Below are 17,702 nucleotides of genomic sequence, written 5' to 3' on the forward strand. Positions count from 1 at the left end.
CAATTGCAGGCTCAAATGCCATATTCGTTGTACAATTCTTTTCTGGGTTATGTAGATGTCACTGCAAATATATCAGTTCAGATATGGCATCGTAACCTTATGCTTAAACTATCCACTGTTCAACCATAGAAATTAGAGATATTCTATTATAAAAAAATTTCTGACCACAATGCCTCCGGTAGTTGGTTCGAAAATATATATGCTACTTCTCTAGCTCGAGAAACAAAGAAAGGGCAGATCACATCGGTGCTGATATTCTGGTGATAAGAGTATAGAAAGTCACTAGCATAACATGATACAACACATAATGTCTTGCTGACAAATTGCATTTTCCATTGAACATAAGGTATGATATACAAGATTCTATACTACAAAGATAACAAAGCAATTTCCAGAAACCAGCTGAATTGATCGCCGTTCTTAAGGCACAATGAGGAAGACGTACAACATGTGGAGAAAACTTGGTCTTCAAACTATTTTCCGGTGTCCACTGAAGGCCCAAATCTGTAAATTTTCAACAAGCAACTTGAAGGTCAGAATACTGAAAACTTTTGTACCTCTCCTTGGGATCTCTTTTTTTTTTGTGGGGAGGGGTGCATAATCAACATTAAGTAACATTTAATCACGTAGGACTCCCAAACAATCTAACTAGCGGCTAAACTGGCAAAGTATTGCACTATCCCCTTATATCTTAATACAGAAAGTGTTGACCTATGATACATGCAACTATTACGAAGGTTAGGACTTGGGAATATAAGTTCATAATGAAAGGTACACGACGGTATTGCAAAAGGATTCAAGCAATCACTTTGAGAAGGGCATATAGTTATACTGTGTAGTACAAGTGTACAACTACTAGTTCAGTTGAAGTAAAATTGTTAGCATTAGCGCAATAGAGTTTGTGCAATTGAGTAGTAATCAATGAAAACATTTTTTTTCTTCAAATTTCCTTACCTTCAAATTTTTGTCCCAACTTCCTGTACACAATGCACTCCCATCAGATGACATCCCAAGGCAACTAATTCGACCATCATGGGAGTTTTGGAGGTTTCCCAAATTAAGTACCACCTGGGACATTACAAATATTCACAAAAAAAATTATATAAGCACTTCGGAGAGGCGGATAATACATGATGGCAGGCAGCTCACGAGCCTTCCAGTAGCTTGAACTCAGAAAGGCTTTTACACACAGGCATTCAATTAGGCATTATGTTGGCCCAGTTTAAAATTTATGCTCTAAGCATCTCGGCCTATAGCTGGAACTAGGAATCTTTTGATGCAAGGTGATCTGCAGCAGCAGCAGCAACATCTAAATTTGTATGCACGAATTTGCATAGCAGATGATGTACGAACTAATAAGTAACAACAGAAGCAAGGCTAGTCAATACTCAAGAGGAAAATGGCCTAATGCGAATAATGATTTATGTTATCATGGTAATTATCTGCTGAGTATCTCAAAGGAAAAAAGAAGCAATTAATTCTTCATATTTAATGGCTTTACCCCTGTGGCTAATGTTCACTCAATAAATGCAACCACAGCCACACCGGCATGCCTAAATTGCTGCTGTGCTGTAATGTAGTTAAGCTTATGTAACATAAATATCACATATTAGTGTTAACTTCTAGCCTAACATTGAAATTTTTACACCTGACTCAAAATTTATATAGTTCACAAACTATACCGTATTCAAATATGTTTTATTTTTAACAACTAAAAGAAACCAAACTGTAGTGAAACAGTAAATATAACAGTAATTTGATCAACAATGATTTTTGGTGTAAGGTTTTCTTTGCAATATTTAAGCTGCATTTAATTTCATGGAAAATATCCAAAAATGCAAACCTCGGCAAGAAGCGTGTCCCACACATAACAGTCACCATTGGAGTACCCAGCAAAAAGGAGCCTTCCTGATATCGAAAATGCAATAGATGTAACAGTAGGTAGTTCATTATCATTTCTATCTAGCTCCATACTGTACACCTGAAGTTGATGTCCTGTTCTCATGTCAAATAATCTACACGTGCCATCATCTGAGCCAGTACCAAACCTATGGCCATCCGGGAAAAACTTGATACTGTTAATGTCACCCTCGTGTCCATGATAGGTCCGAACTGCCCGACTTGCAATTCTGAAATCCCACAGCCTCACAGTTGCATCACACGAACCAGAGACAAACATATTCGTGTTTGATGAGTTGATGGACACACTGAAGAAGAAAAGGAAAGATCAGAAAACTCGAAACTAAATCAGCGCACAAACAAAAGTTTAGCAACCTCTGTATTTCAGTAATAAAGACCAAAATAAACCAGCGGCACATTATAAAGCAACAACACAACCATGCTGGCATATTACATCAATTCTAATGTATTTGGCTCATAGACATCAGCTAGCTGCAGCACAATCATTCAGACACATTGTTTAGATCTCAAAGCATTTGCCTCATACGCATCTGCTAGATTGATTAGTAAGTGATGCCTAGTTCAACTAACGCAATTGTATTCAAAATAGGTTATCATCAGCCTTTAAGAAAAGATTGTTAGGCTAATTGCCACCTGTGCTCTGTGCTACAGCATGAAAACCTAGCGTACTTGTTATTAGTAATTAAAGCCACTGCTTAAAATTAAACTTGCATCGTCCAATTGTTGCAGGCTTGCAGCATTTCTTTACATAGTTTGGTTAGTCATAACAAGTGTAGATAGGGTAGTGGTATGATGCTTTCACAGTAATATTGAGAAAATTTATTCAACTCACATTGATAACAACCAGTTGACTAATAAAACTTTAGCATAAAATAGCAGTATGTTTGGTCATCAAATATTCACATATTGGTAAAACTAGCAACCTGGTATCCACAAGCTGAAGTTGAAAATGTATCAAGTGAGAAGATTTCAATTAACTACGAGAAAGTCTGCTGCAGTAGGCATGACATCAAAATACGCAGTCTTGAAAGAACAGACAATTACCTTAAAACATCAGCTGTATGCCCTGATGGAAATTCACCTCCAAATATTGATATCCTCTGGCCGGTAGTAACATCCCACAGAACACAGGTCTTGTCACCTGAGCTTGTAATAAGGTGGGTTTCCTGATCTGGGACATATTGACATGACGAAACATAGCCCTTGTGCCCAGTAAGAACTCTTGATACTGGCAAGTTCCCATCTCTGTCTACTTGCGAGTTAAGATTGAAAATAGAGCACGCACTATCAAGACCACCACAGGCAACAGATTGGCCATTAGGTGCAAAAGCACATGTCATCACCCATGGACAATGTAGCTTTATGGCATGTGTTTTCTGGCTTGTTAATGCATTCCATACAATTAGCCTTCCATCTTGCGAGGTGCTGACTATCCAATTCTTTTCAGGAGTCCAATCCAGAGAATATACCTGTGATGCCATATGAGTTAATACTAGTTATAAAACCATCATGCCACTTCACGTAGCAATTTTGCAAAGTACTACCCTAAAAAGATTCCTGAAGTGCTCGATTCCAAGGGAAAAGCCACAAAACCTAAATCTAGGCATCTTAGAACAATTGGAATTTTAAAGCTTCAAAAGATCACAAACTATTGGCATCATGAGTTGTAGTCTTGGCGAATTGGCAATAAATCTGAAATATCCTAACTTTTAGCATCGGTGTCAAAGATCAGGGCAAACAAAGACTATCACCAATAATGTCATTAGCCAAAAAGAAATAAACAGGTGGGGTGTTATATAAGATCCTCAAACCAGAAAAACAAGAAGCAGTTAATAGCTCAAGTTGCTGGTTCAACAGGTCTGGATTTCTTTTGTGAATATTAATTCACAATGGGATAACTACAATACATAGAAAGACCAGACAGCATCCTTGAAGGAGATTAGGGTTTCAACTTTCAAGAGAAGATGGATAGACATAGACTAGGATGACAGAACATTAGATGGGGAGACCTAATTCTTTCTTGCTTGCTTCCAAATGGGCACAATGCTATCCCTTTATAGGGATGAGTTGACTTGACCCTAAGAAATAATCTCTAGATTTAAGTAAACTTCTCTCTCACACATAGAGCATAACTCTATGGAAATGAATCCATCAAATAACAAAACTAATTACTCTTACCTCTAGCTATTAATTACTCCCTCCAGACACAAATAAGTGACATTTTAGACATTGACACGGTCCCCAAAACACATCTTTTACTACTACTTTTGGTGTATTATATTTATAGAATATAGCAAAGTTATACTATTATGAAACTACTTTTGAGACAAATCTACCCATATCATTTTTAAATATCCAAACTCAATACACAGTAATTTTTTCCCAAAGTTTTAAAGTGATGACTGCACGCAACCCAAAACAATACTTATTTGTGACTGGAGGGAGTATCAAGTAATACTTCGACGAGGAGGTGCCATTGTGCTACAGTACTGTTGCAGAATGTTAGGATTAAATCACTCAATCTCTCACTTTGTTTCCTCTATTGTGTTACAGTACTGCTGCAGAAGTAATACACTGATTCACTCGATTCCTCTATTTGCTCTCTCTCTCTCTCTCTCTCTCTCTCTCTAACTACCCTGATTAACGCACGCATACCCGAGATACTTCTGCTACAGTTCTCAACACACTGTTTTGCTACAGTTGCACACAAGGATTATACTAACAATCCCCTAAGCCTTGTGTGTTGACTCGCCTATGTGAATCTCTCACACCTTGCCATCTCTTTGATCTAGCGGCCTCACACCGCTGTCTTCTTAGCATAATCACACCGTCTTCGCCTGTTAGCTTCACACCAACACGGTAACATAGCAGCTTCACACTGCCCTTGTTGTTGGCTTCATACCAACACAGTGGAATCACACCACCACCTTCATGAACACGGCTTCACACCGTTTAACTCCATGAACACGGCTTCACACCGCCACCCATGGATTCTACGAGAAGCACTAAATCGCCACAGCCTCCATCATCAATAGAGCAGGCTTATCATCATCTTGTACCTCAACAAGAAGTGCCTTTTTTTTTCTCGGGACACTCGTAAGCGTAGTGGTCAAACTCCTGACAATTGTAGCAGTGGATCTTTGACTTCTCCCGATGCTTCTTCTTGTCACAACTGCTGGAGCGTTAATTGCTCCTCTTTGGCAGCTTTGGCCTCCCACTCAGCACGCGAGAGCAGTAGGTGCTCTCCTTCCTTGTCACGCCTGCGACCCTTCAAGGACTCCTCATACGTCCTCAAGCATCCGACGGCCTCCATCACCAACATCTTTATCACATCGCCCCATTGCTCAATGGTGCTTACGATGTGTAGGAACTTGTCAGGGGTAGAGTGCAAGAGCTTCTCCATGACAGTGCTCTCCTCCACCTTGGTGCCGAGAGAACGTATCTCGTTTACCGTAGTGGTAAGCTTTAAGGCATACTTGATGATCGTCTCCGATTCACCCATGTACATACCCTCAAGCTCTCTCTCTTGAGAGTTTGTAAACACGCATTTCTGATGCAATCTTCACCGACGTGCATCTCCTTGAGAGCGTCCCAAGCCTCCTTTGTCATCTCCTTCTCAGAGATGGCCCACAACAGTCTTTGGCACAACTTGGACTATGGCAGCGAGAGCCATCTGGTCTTTCTCCTCAACCAATTCTTTGCCCTCTATCGCCTCCCATACTCCTTATGCACGCATGAAGATCTTCATCTTTACTGCTCACACTCCGTAATTGCTCTCAGTGAGCATAGGATAGTACTGGAGGGTCACTACTCCCTCCCCTGTCGATACCTTCGGTGTTGTACCACTTCCAAATGTCCTCTCCGGTGACTCATCACGAGCCATGATCTTGGACAACCACAATCCTAAGCTCTCCTAGACAGAACCTTAGGCTCCTCCCTCGACTCTAAACCTAAAATGCTGACACCAATTGTTGGGATTAAATCACTCAATCTCTCACTTTGTTAGAACCAATTCACTCAATTCCTCTATTTGCTCTCTCTCTCTCTCTCTCTCTCTCTCTCTCTCTCTCTCTCTCTCTCTCTCTCTACCTTGATTCACTCAAGCATATGAGAGCACAAGTGACTCAATATTCTCATTCTATATTGATATATCACAACATCACTTGTCTGGTAGCTTCACTACTTCACACACTATATATATATACAGCAGGTCAGTTTGCTGATGTAATCAATGACCTCTGCTACAGTTACACACAAGGATTATACTAACACAGAATAATGTACATGGGGAAGATCTGGTCTCACAGCTCAAACATCAACCTCGCTATGGTAGTCTTTGCTTCATTACCCAGAATCTGGCTCCAATGGGCCAATGTAATGATCATATACTAAAGCATCTTTGTGGGAAAAGCAAAGGGAGTAGGAAGCAAGCATACCATTTTGTCAAATGAATGGTACCAGTTTATCCACACTCTGTACTAAGACAATAACATGCTCTTACCTCTTAAGCTAAATAGGGTTTACACGAAAGCACTAGCGAAATATATAGTGGTATTATTTTATAACAAAAGGGAAGCATTTCCATGGAGGAACGCTTGCTATCACCAGTTTACCACTTGCAATGGCAACAGTGACAATGCTTGCATCATGTTCAGCCAACTTAACACATATTCAGTTGTATCAGTGACATAGTTCTTACGGCGGTGTAACGCGGCGTGGCAACGCACCACCTTCACAACTTTATAGGCGTGGCATGGCGGCACCATACACACATTGGCGTAACGAATACACAAATTATAGTCTAGGATATTAGGAAATTATATTGGCAAATGGCAATGTAGCTCAAAAGTTATAGTCTAGGATATTAGGAAATCAAAATAGCAATGTAAATGTAGCACAAAAGACACTCTCATCTCTCAAAGTTTCAAATCTCTCATCTCTCAAAAGTCATCCAATGCAAACTCATCGAGATCATTAGTGTGCTAAGTGCTAACTGCTATGTACTAGTGTACTACAGAGCTTGAACTGAACAGTAGAGCTTACCTTGTTCTGAAAGTAGAGCTTGAAGCCTTGAATACTTGAGCACTTGAGCATAGCAGTACAACACATCAAAGCTTGAAGCCTTGAACACCTGAGCAGATCAGGGGCAGAGCAATAGAGCTTGAGGCCTTCAACACTTGAGCAGCAGAACAAAAGCAGCGCAGGCCGATGGAGCAGTAGAGCAGGAGCAATAGCGCAGGAGCAGAGCAGGGATCTCACTGGGCAACGGCGAATGGCGAGGAGCGCAGGGGCGACAGTGGACACCGAGGAGCACAGGGGCAACGGCGGACACCGAGTGTAGGGGTGGCGGCGGACGGTGAGGAGCGCAGGGGCGGCAGCAGCGGACGCCATTCCCACTAGCGTCGTGGTGTCGACATGGCAAGAGCCAGAAAACCACCACACCGATGTGGCAACGATATGGCGTCGCTATGCCGGCGCCATAACAACTATGACCAGTGATTCTCCCTTAGATCGTAGATGACTTGGTACTACAGCTGACTTTTTTCCTGGGGCTATGGAAGGAAGGATATGAAGTGTGCCCACTAATATTTAAAATCTTGTTCGAGCAACCTACAATTATCAAAATTCAAAATTGCATTGTGATTCAACCTATCGACGCATTCTGACGTGGGTAATATTATATGATTGCAGATGTAATGGCAAATCATAAGTACGAAAAATGTTGTGCCTACATGCTGCAAAGTACAATTAATTCTATTCGCTTGGCAGGATTAGCCTTGCCTGATAGAAGAACCTAATGATATTATCCTACAAGACCAAACATGCATATTGATGGAGCAGTTCCGATTGTCGATAAATGTTTACAAACTTTGACCCCTGAAACCTGCCCTCACTAGAATTTTAAAATCTTGTACACATAGTTATTAAGGTGTCGCCTAATCGATGCCTAGGCATCGAGGCGCTCGCCAGCACTCGCTAGACCCGTCACCTCACCTAATTCGAGTATGACGTCCGCCTCACCGTGTATGGCATCGCCTTAGCGCGGCGGGACGCCAAATGGCTCAAGGAGGACGCCATGAGGACCAACTAGCACGTGGGATGGGTATTTGGGGGGGGGGGGGGGGGTCAGAGTGCACAGGAAAAAATGCCCGTCGGCTCGGGCAGGAAAAAAAAAGAAAGCAGAGCGCATGCGCACGAAGGAAAGCAAACCTATAGGGTTTGCGCCGTCTCCAGAAGACCACAAATCTCTAAAATTAGAGTGCCGCCCGCTGTTGCCTGTCACTCCCTAGTCTGCCACCGTTGTCCGTCCCCATCCCTTCGCCCTCTGCCGGTCCATCGTCGCAGCGTCACCTCCCCAGCACTTTGCTCAGAGCTTTGGCTCTGCAGTCTGCCGGTCCCCGTTGCGGCGTCCGCACTCCGTCGGTCCTCTACGTTGCTCAAGTGTGAGTACTCAATACTGAACTCGGTGAACTGTCTAGTGTATGTCTACTTGTGCTACTATTGTATACTACTGCGGTACTGCTTGCTTTGCTAGTTGACTAGTTCCTCATCCTCTATTCCTGCTTGCTAGTACTGAACTGTGTTGCTTGCTAAGTATCACTAGCTATTATGAATTGTTACAGTTTATGCAATCTGTTGGTCTGTTCATATTTATGCAATCTGTTACAATTTGAATTGTCCTCTGTTCAGTAGCTATTATGAGTACTGCTTGCTACGAACTGCTTTGAATTGTTCCTACAAATGCTTGCAATCTGTTCCTAACAGAGAGCTATTTATTTTATAAGAACCGGAAGGATGACTAATAGAGCAGCAAGTGCAAGTGCTGTGGCTGGAGCAGCTGAGCAGTGTGACCCAAAGAATGATCCTAAAAGGAAGGCAAAGTCTAAAGACCCGGGATGGAAGTATGCATTTTGGCCAGATATTGGTAACAAAGATTCAATGCAATGTTCACTTTGTGACAGGAAATTATTAGGAGGAATCAAGAGACTGAAGCATCATTTTTTGGGTGGATATGGAGATGTGCACAAATGTGGAAAGACTACAGAAGCAATCAGGAAAGAAATACAAGAATATTTGAACAAGAATAGAAGGAACACGCCACTCAACTTAGATGATGAGGATGAAGATTTTATTCTTCATGATGATAATAATGTTGATGACTATTGAGAGATGAGAGTGTTGGTTGTTGGTGTTTGTATTTTAAAACTATGATGTTGCTGCTTGTTTGTGTTTGTGTTTTAAAACTATGATGTTGCTGCTGTTTGTTTGTGTTTGTGTTTTAAAACTATGATGTTGTCATGTTGAACTATTGATGTTATTGCTATGAGCCTATGAACTTGTGCACTTGTCATTTTATTTGCTTGTGCTGTTGTGAGCCAAATTATGAAATAATGATGCTTACTTGCTGCATGTTGGTAACATACTAACATTATTTTTTTTTAATTGCAGATTGGAACCATTGCAGATTGGGACAAGAGCAAAGAAAGGCAAAGGGCAATGTCATCAAACTCATCATGCATCAAGGTATGCTACTCAGTACTCAATTGTGCTTGACTGCGTGCTTGTAGCCTAGTACATTCATGTGAAATGAGTATGGCGTCGCCTCATTGCATGCCATACTCACCTAAAAGGTGTGAAGGTAGTCAGGCGCCTCGCCTCGCCTCGCCTTACCGCCGTAATAACTATGTTTGTGTGAGTAAACAGTTACCAAAATTCAAAATGCACTCCGATTAAACTTAACATCACATTCTATCACAGGTAGTATTATGTGGTTACGTTTACGGTGTAGTGCCAAATCACTATAGTAAAGAATCAAGTTATGGTTAAATATTACTTAGCACCCATAATTTTATAACTTGGTAGGGTCACCCTTGCCTGCTAGATGAGTCTCATGACACCATTCCTACAGGATGCCTCATGATACCATTCCTACAGGACCAACTTCACTGAACATTTACAAACTTTGTCCCCTAAATAGCAGACGGGTCTTGAAATTTTGAAATGGAGGGAACTACAATAACGTGTCTGGAGAAACTTGAACAGTGCTAAATCCACACCAAATTAGACCAAATCATCAAAAACTTGTGAAACAAACGTTCAAATCAATGTCAACTACGCCACCAGGAGGGGCAAAACCCCATCCAGGTCAGGAAACATACATCTCAGAGGCCGACCATGTTGACGAGTTTTTACTCTTGACGAACAACCTTGCAGGTACGAATTGCTCACACTACTGCCTCCAAGTTTCCACTATTTCTAATCGCAAAAGTGCAAAACCTCACCAATCTCATACTCAATTGGACCTGGCAACAAAAAGAGAAGCCGAAAAGGCTGGAGCAGAAATTGAGGTAAGAGACCAAAGTGAAGTAACCTTTCCGCTGTGCCCCTGCAGCGTGCGGCAGCACACCAGATCCGTCGGGTTGAAGCTCACCGCCGCCCTCCCCTGCCCCTTCGAGTACCTCGCCACTGCACACACAGAACAATCAGCAAACGCCGCGAATCCCACCCCTCAAAACCCTCGCGGGCTCCCCGCCGAGAGAAAAGAGGAGAGCCCTCACCGTCGGTGTCTAGGAGCATCTGCCGCCGCTGCCGGAGCCGCTCGTGCAGGGAGTTCACCGACGCCGTCGCCGCCGCGTGCTTCTCCTTGAGCTCCGCCACGGACGCCATGACGCCGCCCGCTTCGCGCCGGTGGGGGATCTACTGGGATCCGCGCATGGGAGGGGGAATTCCAATGGCTACGGGTCGAGCTCCGGAAGCTCCCAAGAGGAGGAGGAGGAGACGAAGCGGCGGCTACGGTGGCGGCGACGACGACAAACTGACAACGAAGCGGAGCGGCGCGTTGGTTGCTGTTTTGTGGATGACGTGTGGGGTCAGCGAGGGCGGGGTCCAGTTGACGTGGTGTTGATTCATTGCGGTCGGCTGAGGGAGGCTGGGAGTGGGAGGTTTGATGGGGATGGGTCCACGGGAGCAGTAACTGTTGAGATTGTAGCTTCTCGCATTGACGATTCTCGCATTGACGAATTCGGTCACTAAGGGTGTGTTTGGTTGCCGAATGTTCTCAGCCTGTTTCGTATGAGTCATACAGGCTAAGTTGAGTCAGGTTGAGTTGATGTATGAGGGTCTGTTTGGTTGGCTGCATGTGCTGAGTCTGGCTGAGAAAAGATTGTGTTTGGTTGTCCGCATGAGTATACGTTGCATTAAAAAAAACTCACTTTTTTACCAAATAACTTAGGGTTGAAAATATTTTTATAAATTAATACATCACAGGATAAGAATATTAGTGAATTTTTAATGATTTTTGAAGAATTTTAATTAAATATTAACTTAGATTTTTTGGATTAAATTAATTAAAATGGGTTGCTAATGAGCTCTAGTTTTCTCACGAAAATGTTTAGAATTTTTGGACCTCTAAATAAAATCGAAAGTTAAATAAAAAAAATCGTACGTACAGTGTTTTTGCATCTCCCCAGCCAGGCCCGACGGAAACGGCCGATTCCGGTGTTTCCCCGAGCGCTGGGCGGATGCAGCTGCACGAGCGGGTGCAGTCAGGAACGCCAACCAAACACGCGCATTCTGCTCCGCTCTGCATCCGCTGGTGCATGCACGCGCTCAGCAGGGCATCCAAACACGCCCTAAAATGCGGTGACCAGCGAGTTCTTTAAAATTTGTGAATATTAATATGAATTTGATAAGAATTAGTAGAAATTAGATGAATTTTATCAAAATTTTAAAAGTTTTTAATTTTGAGTTTAAATTGGTTCGAAATGTGATCGCATTCTCAATATGGTGCAGACTGAATTCGTCAAAAACTATGAATTTCGAGTGATTTTTGATGAATTTTATGAACCCTGCTCGCAACTCGCAAGTTGAATGATCTGTATGTTACTCTTGCTTGTGTGGAAAAGAGAAGAACTCATGGATACAAACTAAAAGATCAATAACTGCCGATGGCATTTGTGCATATCCGTTAGAAGAAATATCTCCCTAACAAATACATGTGCCATTCATATCGTATAAATATACATCAAGAATAAATGAAAGAATATAACGATTTTCTCTACTGTCTATTACATTTTCATCTTCAATAGTTTCTTGGGCTATGGCCGCCATCGCCATGTGGCCTTGGCTTCGTTGCACAGTTTGACTGCTTGTGCCTTCACCATGATGGATTTTCATCTTAGCCCTTTTAAAAAAACATATTTTACAAATAGATCTCAGAAGAAACAATATTTAAAATGAGCCCACTTGCACGCCGTTGTGACATTTAGCTATCACGTATGATTTTCTGCATTAGACTTGTAAGATCATGCATGATAGTTATTATAGCTCCAATTTGTCATGGTGGTGTGCTATTTAAGAACCGCGTCAATAATGGAGGCACCATGAAAAGAGTCTATTTTTTAACATTGTTTCCCAATGGTCCTTATGTAGAAATTTTTTAAAAGAGCCAGATTCTAAAAATTCCACTCCATCATACTTGTGATGAGGTTTTGTTAGGCAAGCAGAAAGTCTTCATGAGGAGGATCAACCATCATTCATCGACTAAGTCTTATTATAGTACAGAATATAATAGTTTCGGCATATCAGTGCATCTCTAATAATGAAGCTAACCTGCTATTTAGTCATCCATGTCACATATAGTAATCCTTATAGATTACTCCTCTAACAATCCAACTATAGTACAATCTCCCAAATTAACATAGAGCCCACATGTCAGTATTATTTAATAACTTCATACCCTCTCTCTTCCCCACCGATCTCCTCATGTCACCACTGTAGCAGGTCAGCCTCATCTCCTCATCCCTCCTCACACCGATCCACATCCACCCAAGCTAGCGAACTCTCCTCCCTTCCCGTTGACCGGCCGACGGACTTCTTCTCCCCTTACGCTGTTGCACCAGCTCCACACCTCTCTCGTTGTACTCTGCTTTCTACCTCACCCCCATGCAGCCGTTGCTCCCAACGCGGCCAGAAACGGCAAGATCGTGCCTCAGCACACCCTCACCTGGGAAGCCATCTGGCTTGTGGAGGAGGGCGGCGGCTTCGACGAGAACGGACAAAGCCATCCGGCTTACAGTGGAGGGCGAAATTGCTCTCTTTTTCGCACGAAATCCGTTGCCCACCCACACGAGTAGCAGCACGGGCCCACAACCATCCTCACATCATGTGAAATCGTCTGGCTCTTCACAAAGCACTAGAAGACACACTCTCTCCTCTCATTCATTCCTCCACATCGGACGAAACCCTATTCAACTAGCTATGTCGACCTCCATTGGATATGCCCTCATTGCCACTCAATCATGTAACAGTGAGCTCATAAACAGCAAGCAAGAGTAGCCTGACACACGTACGCCTCATAAAGGCAGGCATAAAAAATGGACAGCGCAAGTCTGACTCGCACCTCCACTCTTCGAAGCCCGAGTGTAGCTCAAGCTCGGTGTTGCCCTCTTCGCCGTGTTGAGCCATTTCCTCTCGCATATAATCCTATTCCGTCTTCCTTTCTCTGTAGAGGAAATCCATAATCCTACATGTGCCATAGGTGGTTCACATGCTTGTCACAACCCCAACGCCTCAATGGAGAAGAAGGGAAAGCAAGGATCAGAGGGGAGAAAGAATGTGAGGAACCGTCCAAACAGTAGTCTAATTAATCATTATATCGATCATTTTTTTAATCACGACTTCAACAATTAATCAGAATACCGTTCCGGTAGTCCCGGCACGTGTTTTGTGCCCAAGATCGAAACACATGCCTTTCAAACATAACACATCACACCATAGCTTAATAAAGAGCAAGTAATTAACATTTATATTACAAGTCTTTAGTTATGCAATCATTTGTATTAATTTACAACAAAAGATAACAACAACTACGCAGCGGAAACATAAACATATACAATAAAAGAGAGCGGAGCCACATGTCCTTAGGCTCCACCCCAAAAGCACGACCTCCGAGAGTAGGATGAACTACTCTTGCCCGTCGCCATCGCCAGCGGGCACAAAGTAGCCAAACACCGCCTCTCCCTCATCGGCAACACCTGAAAACACAGGCATGAGTACGAAGGTACTCGCAAGACTTAAATCATATGGAGCACATATACATAGCTTGACTCCAAGGATTATGTATTGAGCTATTAGCAAGAAAAAAATCACATGGTTAAGTTAAACATAAGTGGTAAGCAACCTAGGCACAAATATGTGAGCAACTAACTTAACCAACGACAACATAATTCTATTCAGCCATAACCAATTGAACACAAATAACTGGAACCATTATGAACATATAAGTAACAAAGACCAACCCATCCATCTCCCACATACTCAACCATAATCCATAATCGAAAACTCTACGACCGATGCGGATGAAACAATAGCATGCTCATGACCGAGAGCGCGGCATTTCGAAATGTTTTTATACCCTGCAGGGGATACTCCTGGACCCACACGACTTGAGGACCATACGACTCATGCAACCACATAGGTTCACACAAGGGGGTACTCGTGTAAACCTTTTCTAATAACCCCCAACCATTTGGATCGTGCATCGCTCGGCGCAGAGGTACTAGAACTACTCCCGGAGTAAACTAGCACCTCTTACAAGCCCACCCGCTCACACCGTCGATGTTCAGGTTCAAATAATCACAACTACAGAGGTATTCAGCTCGCCTTACCATTAGATCGGTATATGATGAGTAAGGTAAGTGCTAAAGCCAACGGCACCGACAGACGGCCTTAAATGATGCAAGCGGTCTACGATATCCGGGTTCCTCTCCCGAACTACCCGAGGAACTCCTCCGAAGCAGAAAACACCCCTAACACCACCCACATCTCGCCTCATACTCACCACTCATCCAACCATCATCAACAACCCGTCAAGGTTTAAATTATTGTGAACAACAATTAAACCTATAGCTCGCAAATGATGGAACATTCTCTCAAGGCTATGCATTGCTAAGCACTTAAGTCGAATTTGTACTTAGATGACAACATGCTCTCAAGGCTACAAGGATGCGGGTAAACAATATCTCAAGGTAGGGCTAATGCAACAAACATAGGATCTATCCATTTATACCCGACACCGACTCGCTAAACATGCAATATACATAAGCATAATTTATCAATTTTAAACTTGATTCAATTGAACAAGGGTGCAATATGCTTAGTTGCTTACTTTGCTGCTCATGTGGTTGCCTAAAATTACCCAAGAAACACTCACAGAAATCCGAAAGTTTAGAGTCATCTTCAACCACGATCGTATCACGTTCCAGCTCCTTGTTCACTAAAGAAAAGCGCATACAATGATGAGCATGAGTGAAATGCAATAATGCATACTACAATATGCATATGATGAATTACCATAAAATATGTCATATAAAGCATAAAAACATTTTTCATAGTTAGAACAAGTCATAAGGAAACTAGCAAAATTGGTTTCGCTAATTTTGGACTTGTAGAGAATTAATGGTGAATTAATGAAGTCTCAACCTAATTAATTAATCTCAGAAATTTAATTAACTATTTAAAGGTTAGGGACATTTTTAAAATGTATAGAGGTTATTATAAAGCCAACAAAATTGGTTTCAGAATTTTTGGAGCTCATATGAATTAACTATGAATTTTACAAGCTATCAACAAAGGTAGACAAACAGGAAAAACCTCTGATGAACAATAAACCCGGATAATCCAGGATGATCTGGATACTCCGGGTACCGGAGTCTCCAGGTGACTCTCCGGGAGGGGGTTCTCTGTCATTTTTGGCTGGGGTCACCCGGATCCTCTGGATTGTGACCCGGATACTTCAGGTAGCTCCAGAATAGCCGTTTTGAGGGCAAAAATTGGCCAGTTTGATTTGGGAACCTCTCCAAGCCAAAGGGGAACGTGTTTGGGAGAGTTTATAGAGTCTAGAACACCCTCATCAACCTTGCAACTCAATTCTTAACTCAATTTCATCAAAATTCCTCAAATTGCTCCAAAACCTCAAAACTCAATAACTTCACTCCAACTCGAAATCGACCAACTAAAACTTGAACTCGCGCCATGGGAAGCCTAAGGGACTTACCCAAGATGATTGTGGAGTTGGATGACTGTCAGGTGATGGAGGAAATCACTCGGGAGACGAATAAATTCGGTGTTCCTCACATTTCAACCCTAAACACCAAAAGACACCAAAATTAGCTTGAAACCTTTGGGAAAACAAAAACGAATTGGAGGGATGGATAGCTTACGAGCTCGTGATCGCATAGACACTACACGCGCACCACGGCCTTACCTCTAGAGTGAGAAAATCCAAGGGAGAGTGAGAGAGCTTAAGAGGGAGTGAGAGAGAGGCAGCAGCAGCTGTGCTGCTCGGGTGGGAGGCGTGGGGAATGAGGGAGGAGAGAGAGGGAGCAGGTGGTGCTGCCCCTTTTGGTGGTTGGGATGGTGGGACCACTTGTGGGGCCCACATACTGGAGAAAAGGGGTCCATTTTAACCGCGAATTCCATTCTTTTCTGTCCCAAATTTCTTTCTCTTATCCAATTGACTCAAAACAAAGTACTCTATTGTGCCAAAATATTTTACCTCAAATTTAATTATGACACTAATGATGCATGACTAAGCTTAATTACATGATTATGGAATTTGGGACGTGACAAAGAACGACGAGGTTTAGAGGTTGGAGGAATTATATTATGAGAGGTTTAAGAGTTTGGTTTTGTCTTTGTTCATCTCTGCCTCGCCCTCTCTATTCGGTTATAACAACCTCGGGTTCAAACATGAGATCTCTAACCTATTACAAGGCCCAATCGGAGATTGGGTATCGAGTGTTGGGCTGACGCACCCTTGGTTCATGCTTGTGGCTAGTCTACATTTTCCTTCCTTGGCTCCCGGCTTCAGTAGACTTCATGCCCTCCTTGTCAAGCCTATACACCATCGTGACATCCCCCCTTCATGTAGAATCGGCTTGTCCCCAAGCCACTGCAATCGAGAAACAGTGATGAAGCTCCAACTCATCTTCCCAGGTAGCAAGCTCCGGAGGTATCCCCTCCAATTGGATCAAAACTTGCTTGGCTACTTTTGAACCTCGGCGGTAAAGGTGAGTCTAAAGCACCTTGGGCAGACCAGCTGCTGCATCCACCTCCTCTTCATCAATCAGCAGCAATGATGTGTGTACTGGTGTAGTAGACGGCACGGCGTGCTTGAGCTGCAACACGTGAGTGACTGGATGAATGCGGCTGGAGGCAGGGAGCTTGAATCTGTAGGCCACTTCGCCGATGCGCTTTTCAACTTGAAATGATCCATAATATCGAAAAGGCAACTTGTGATTGGCCTAACTAGCAATCGATCTTTGGACATACGGCTGTAGTTTGACGTAGACCCAGTCGTCAGCCTCGAACGATCACTCAGACTGCTTCTTGTCCGCTTGGTCTTTCATGCGCTGTCGCGCCCTCTCCATATGCTATTTTAGTAATTGTTCTTCAGTTGATGCTCCTTGAGCCATTGTGCTACATGCGGCAGTGCATAGGTAGAGACATCTTCAGTAACGAAGTGTCGAGGGGAGTGACCATAGAGAGCCTCAAATGGTGAATAGCCAATTGCTGAATGAAATGTAGTATTATACCAATACTCCACCAAGGATAGCAAAGAATACCATTTTCTAGGGCATGTATGAACAAAGCAACGCAAATATCCTTTAAGGCATTGATTGATGCATTCCATTTGCTTGTCTGACTGCGGGTGATACACTAAACTCAAGCAAAGTTTAGTTCCTGCCAGCCTAAACAGTTCCCTCCACAATGTACTAGTG

At 42.9% G+C, this 17,702-nt stretch overlaps 1 protein-coding gene across 2 annotated transcripts; it reads right to left on the reverse strand.

The window, feature by feature from the left end:
- Nucleotides 1–236: 236 nt before the first annotated feature.
- Nucleotides 237–10,797, reverse strand: LOC133913000 (guanine nucleotide-binding protein subunit beta). 2 transcript variants are annotated; one of them, XM_062356023.1, is made up of 6 exons: nt 10,479–10,797; nt 10,292–10,386; nt 2,965–3,389; nt 1,844–2,207; nt 955–1,068; nt 237–504 (listed from the first exon to the last, which is right to left on the reverse strand). In XM_062356023.1, exons 1-6 carry the CDS (start codon nt 10,585–10,587, stop codon nt 469–471), a joined length of 1,143 nt encoding a protein of 380 aa, XP_062212007.1. In that variant the 5' UTR covers nt 10,588–10,797; the 3' UTR covers nt 237–468. The 2 variants fall into 2 exon arrangements, with proteins under 2 accessions (XP_062212007.1, XP_062212006.1); XM_062356022.1 differs by lacking the exon at nt 10,479–10,797 and adding an exon at nt 6,964–7,530.
- Between the last annotated feature and the right edge of the window lie 6,905 nt (nt 10,798–17,702).

This window comes from Phragmites australis, chromosome 3 (genome assembly GCF_958298935.1).
Source record: "Phragmites australis chromosome 3, lpPhrAust1.1, whole genome shotgun sequence".
Taxonomy (NCBI): domain Eukaryota; kingdom Viridiplantae; phylum Streptophyta; class Magnoliopsida; order Poales; family Poaceae; genus Phragmites; species Phragmites australis.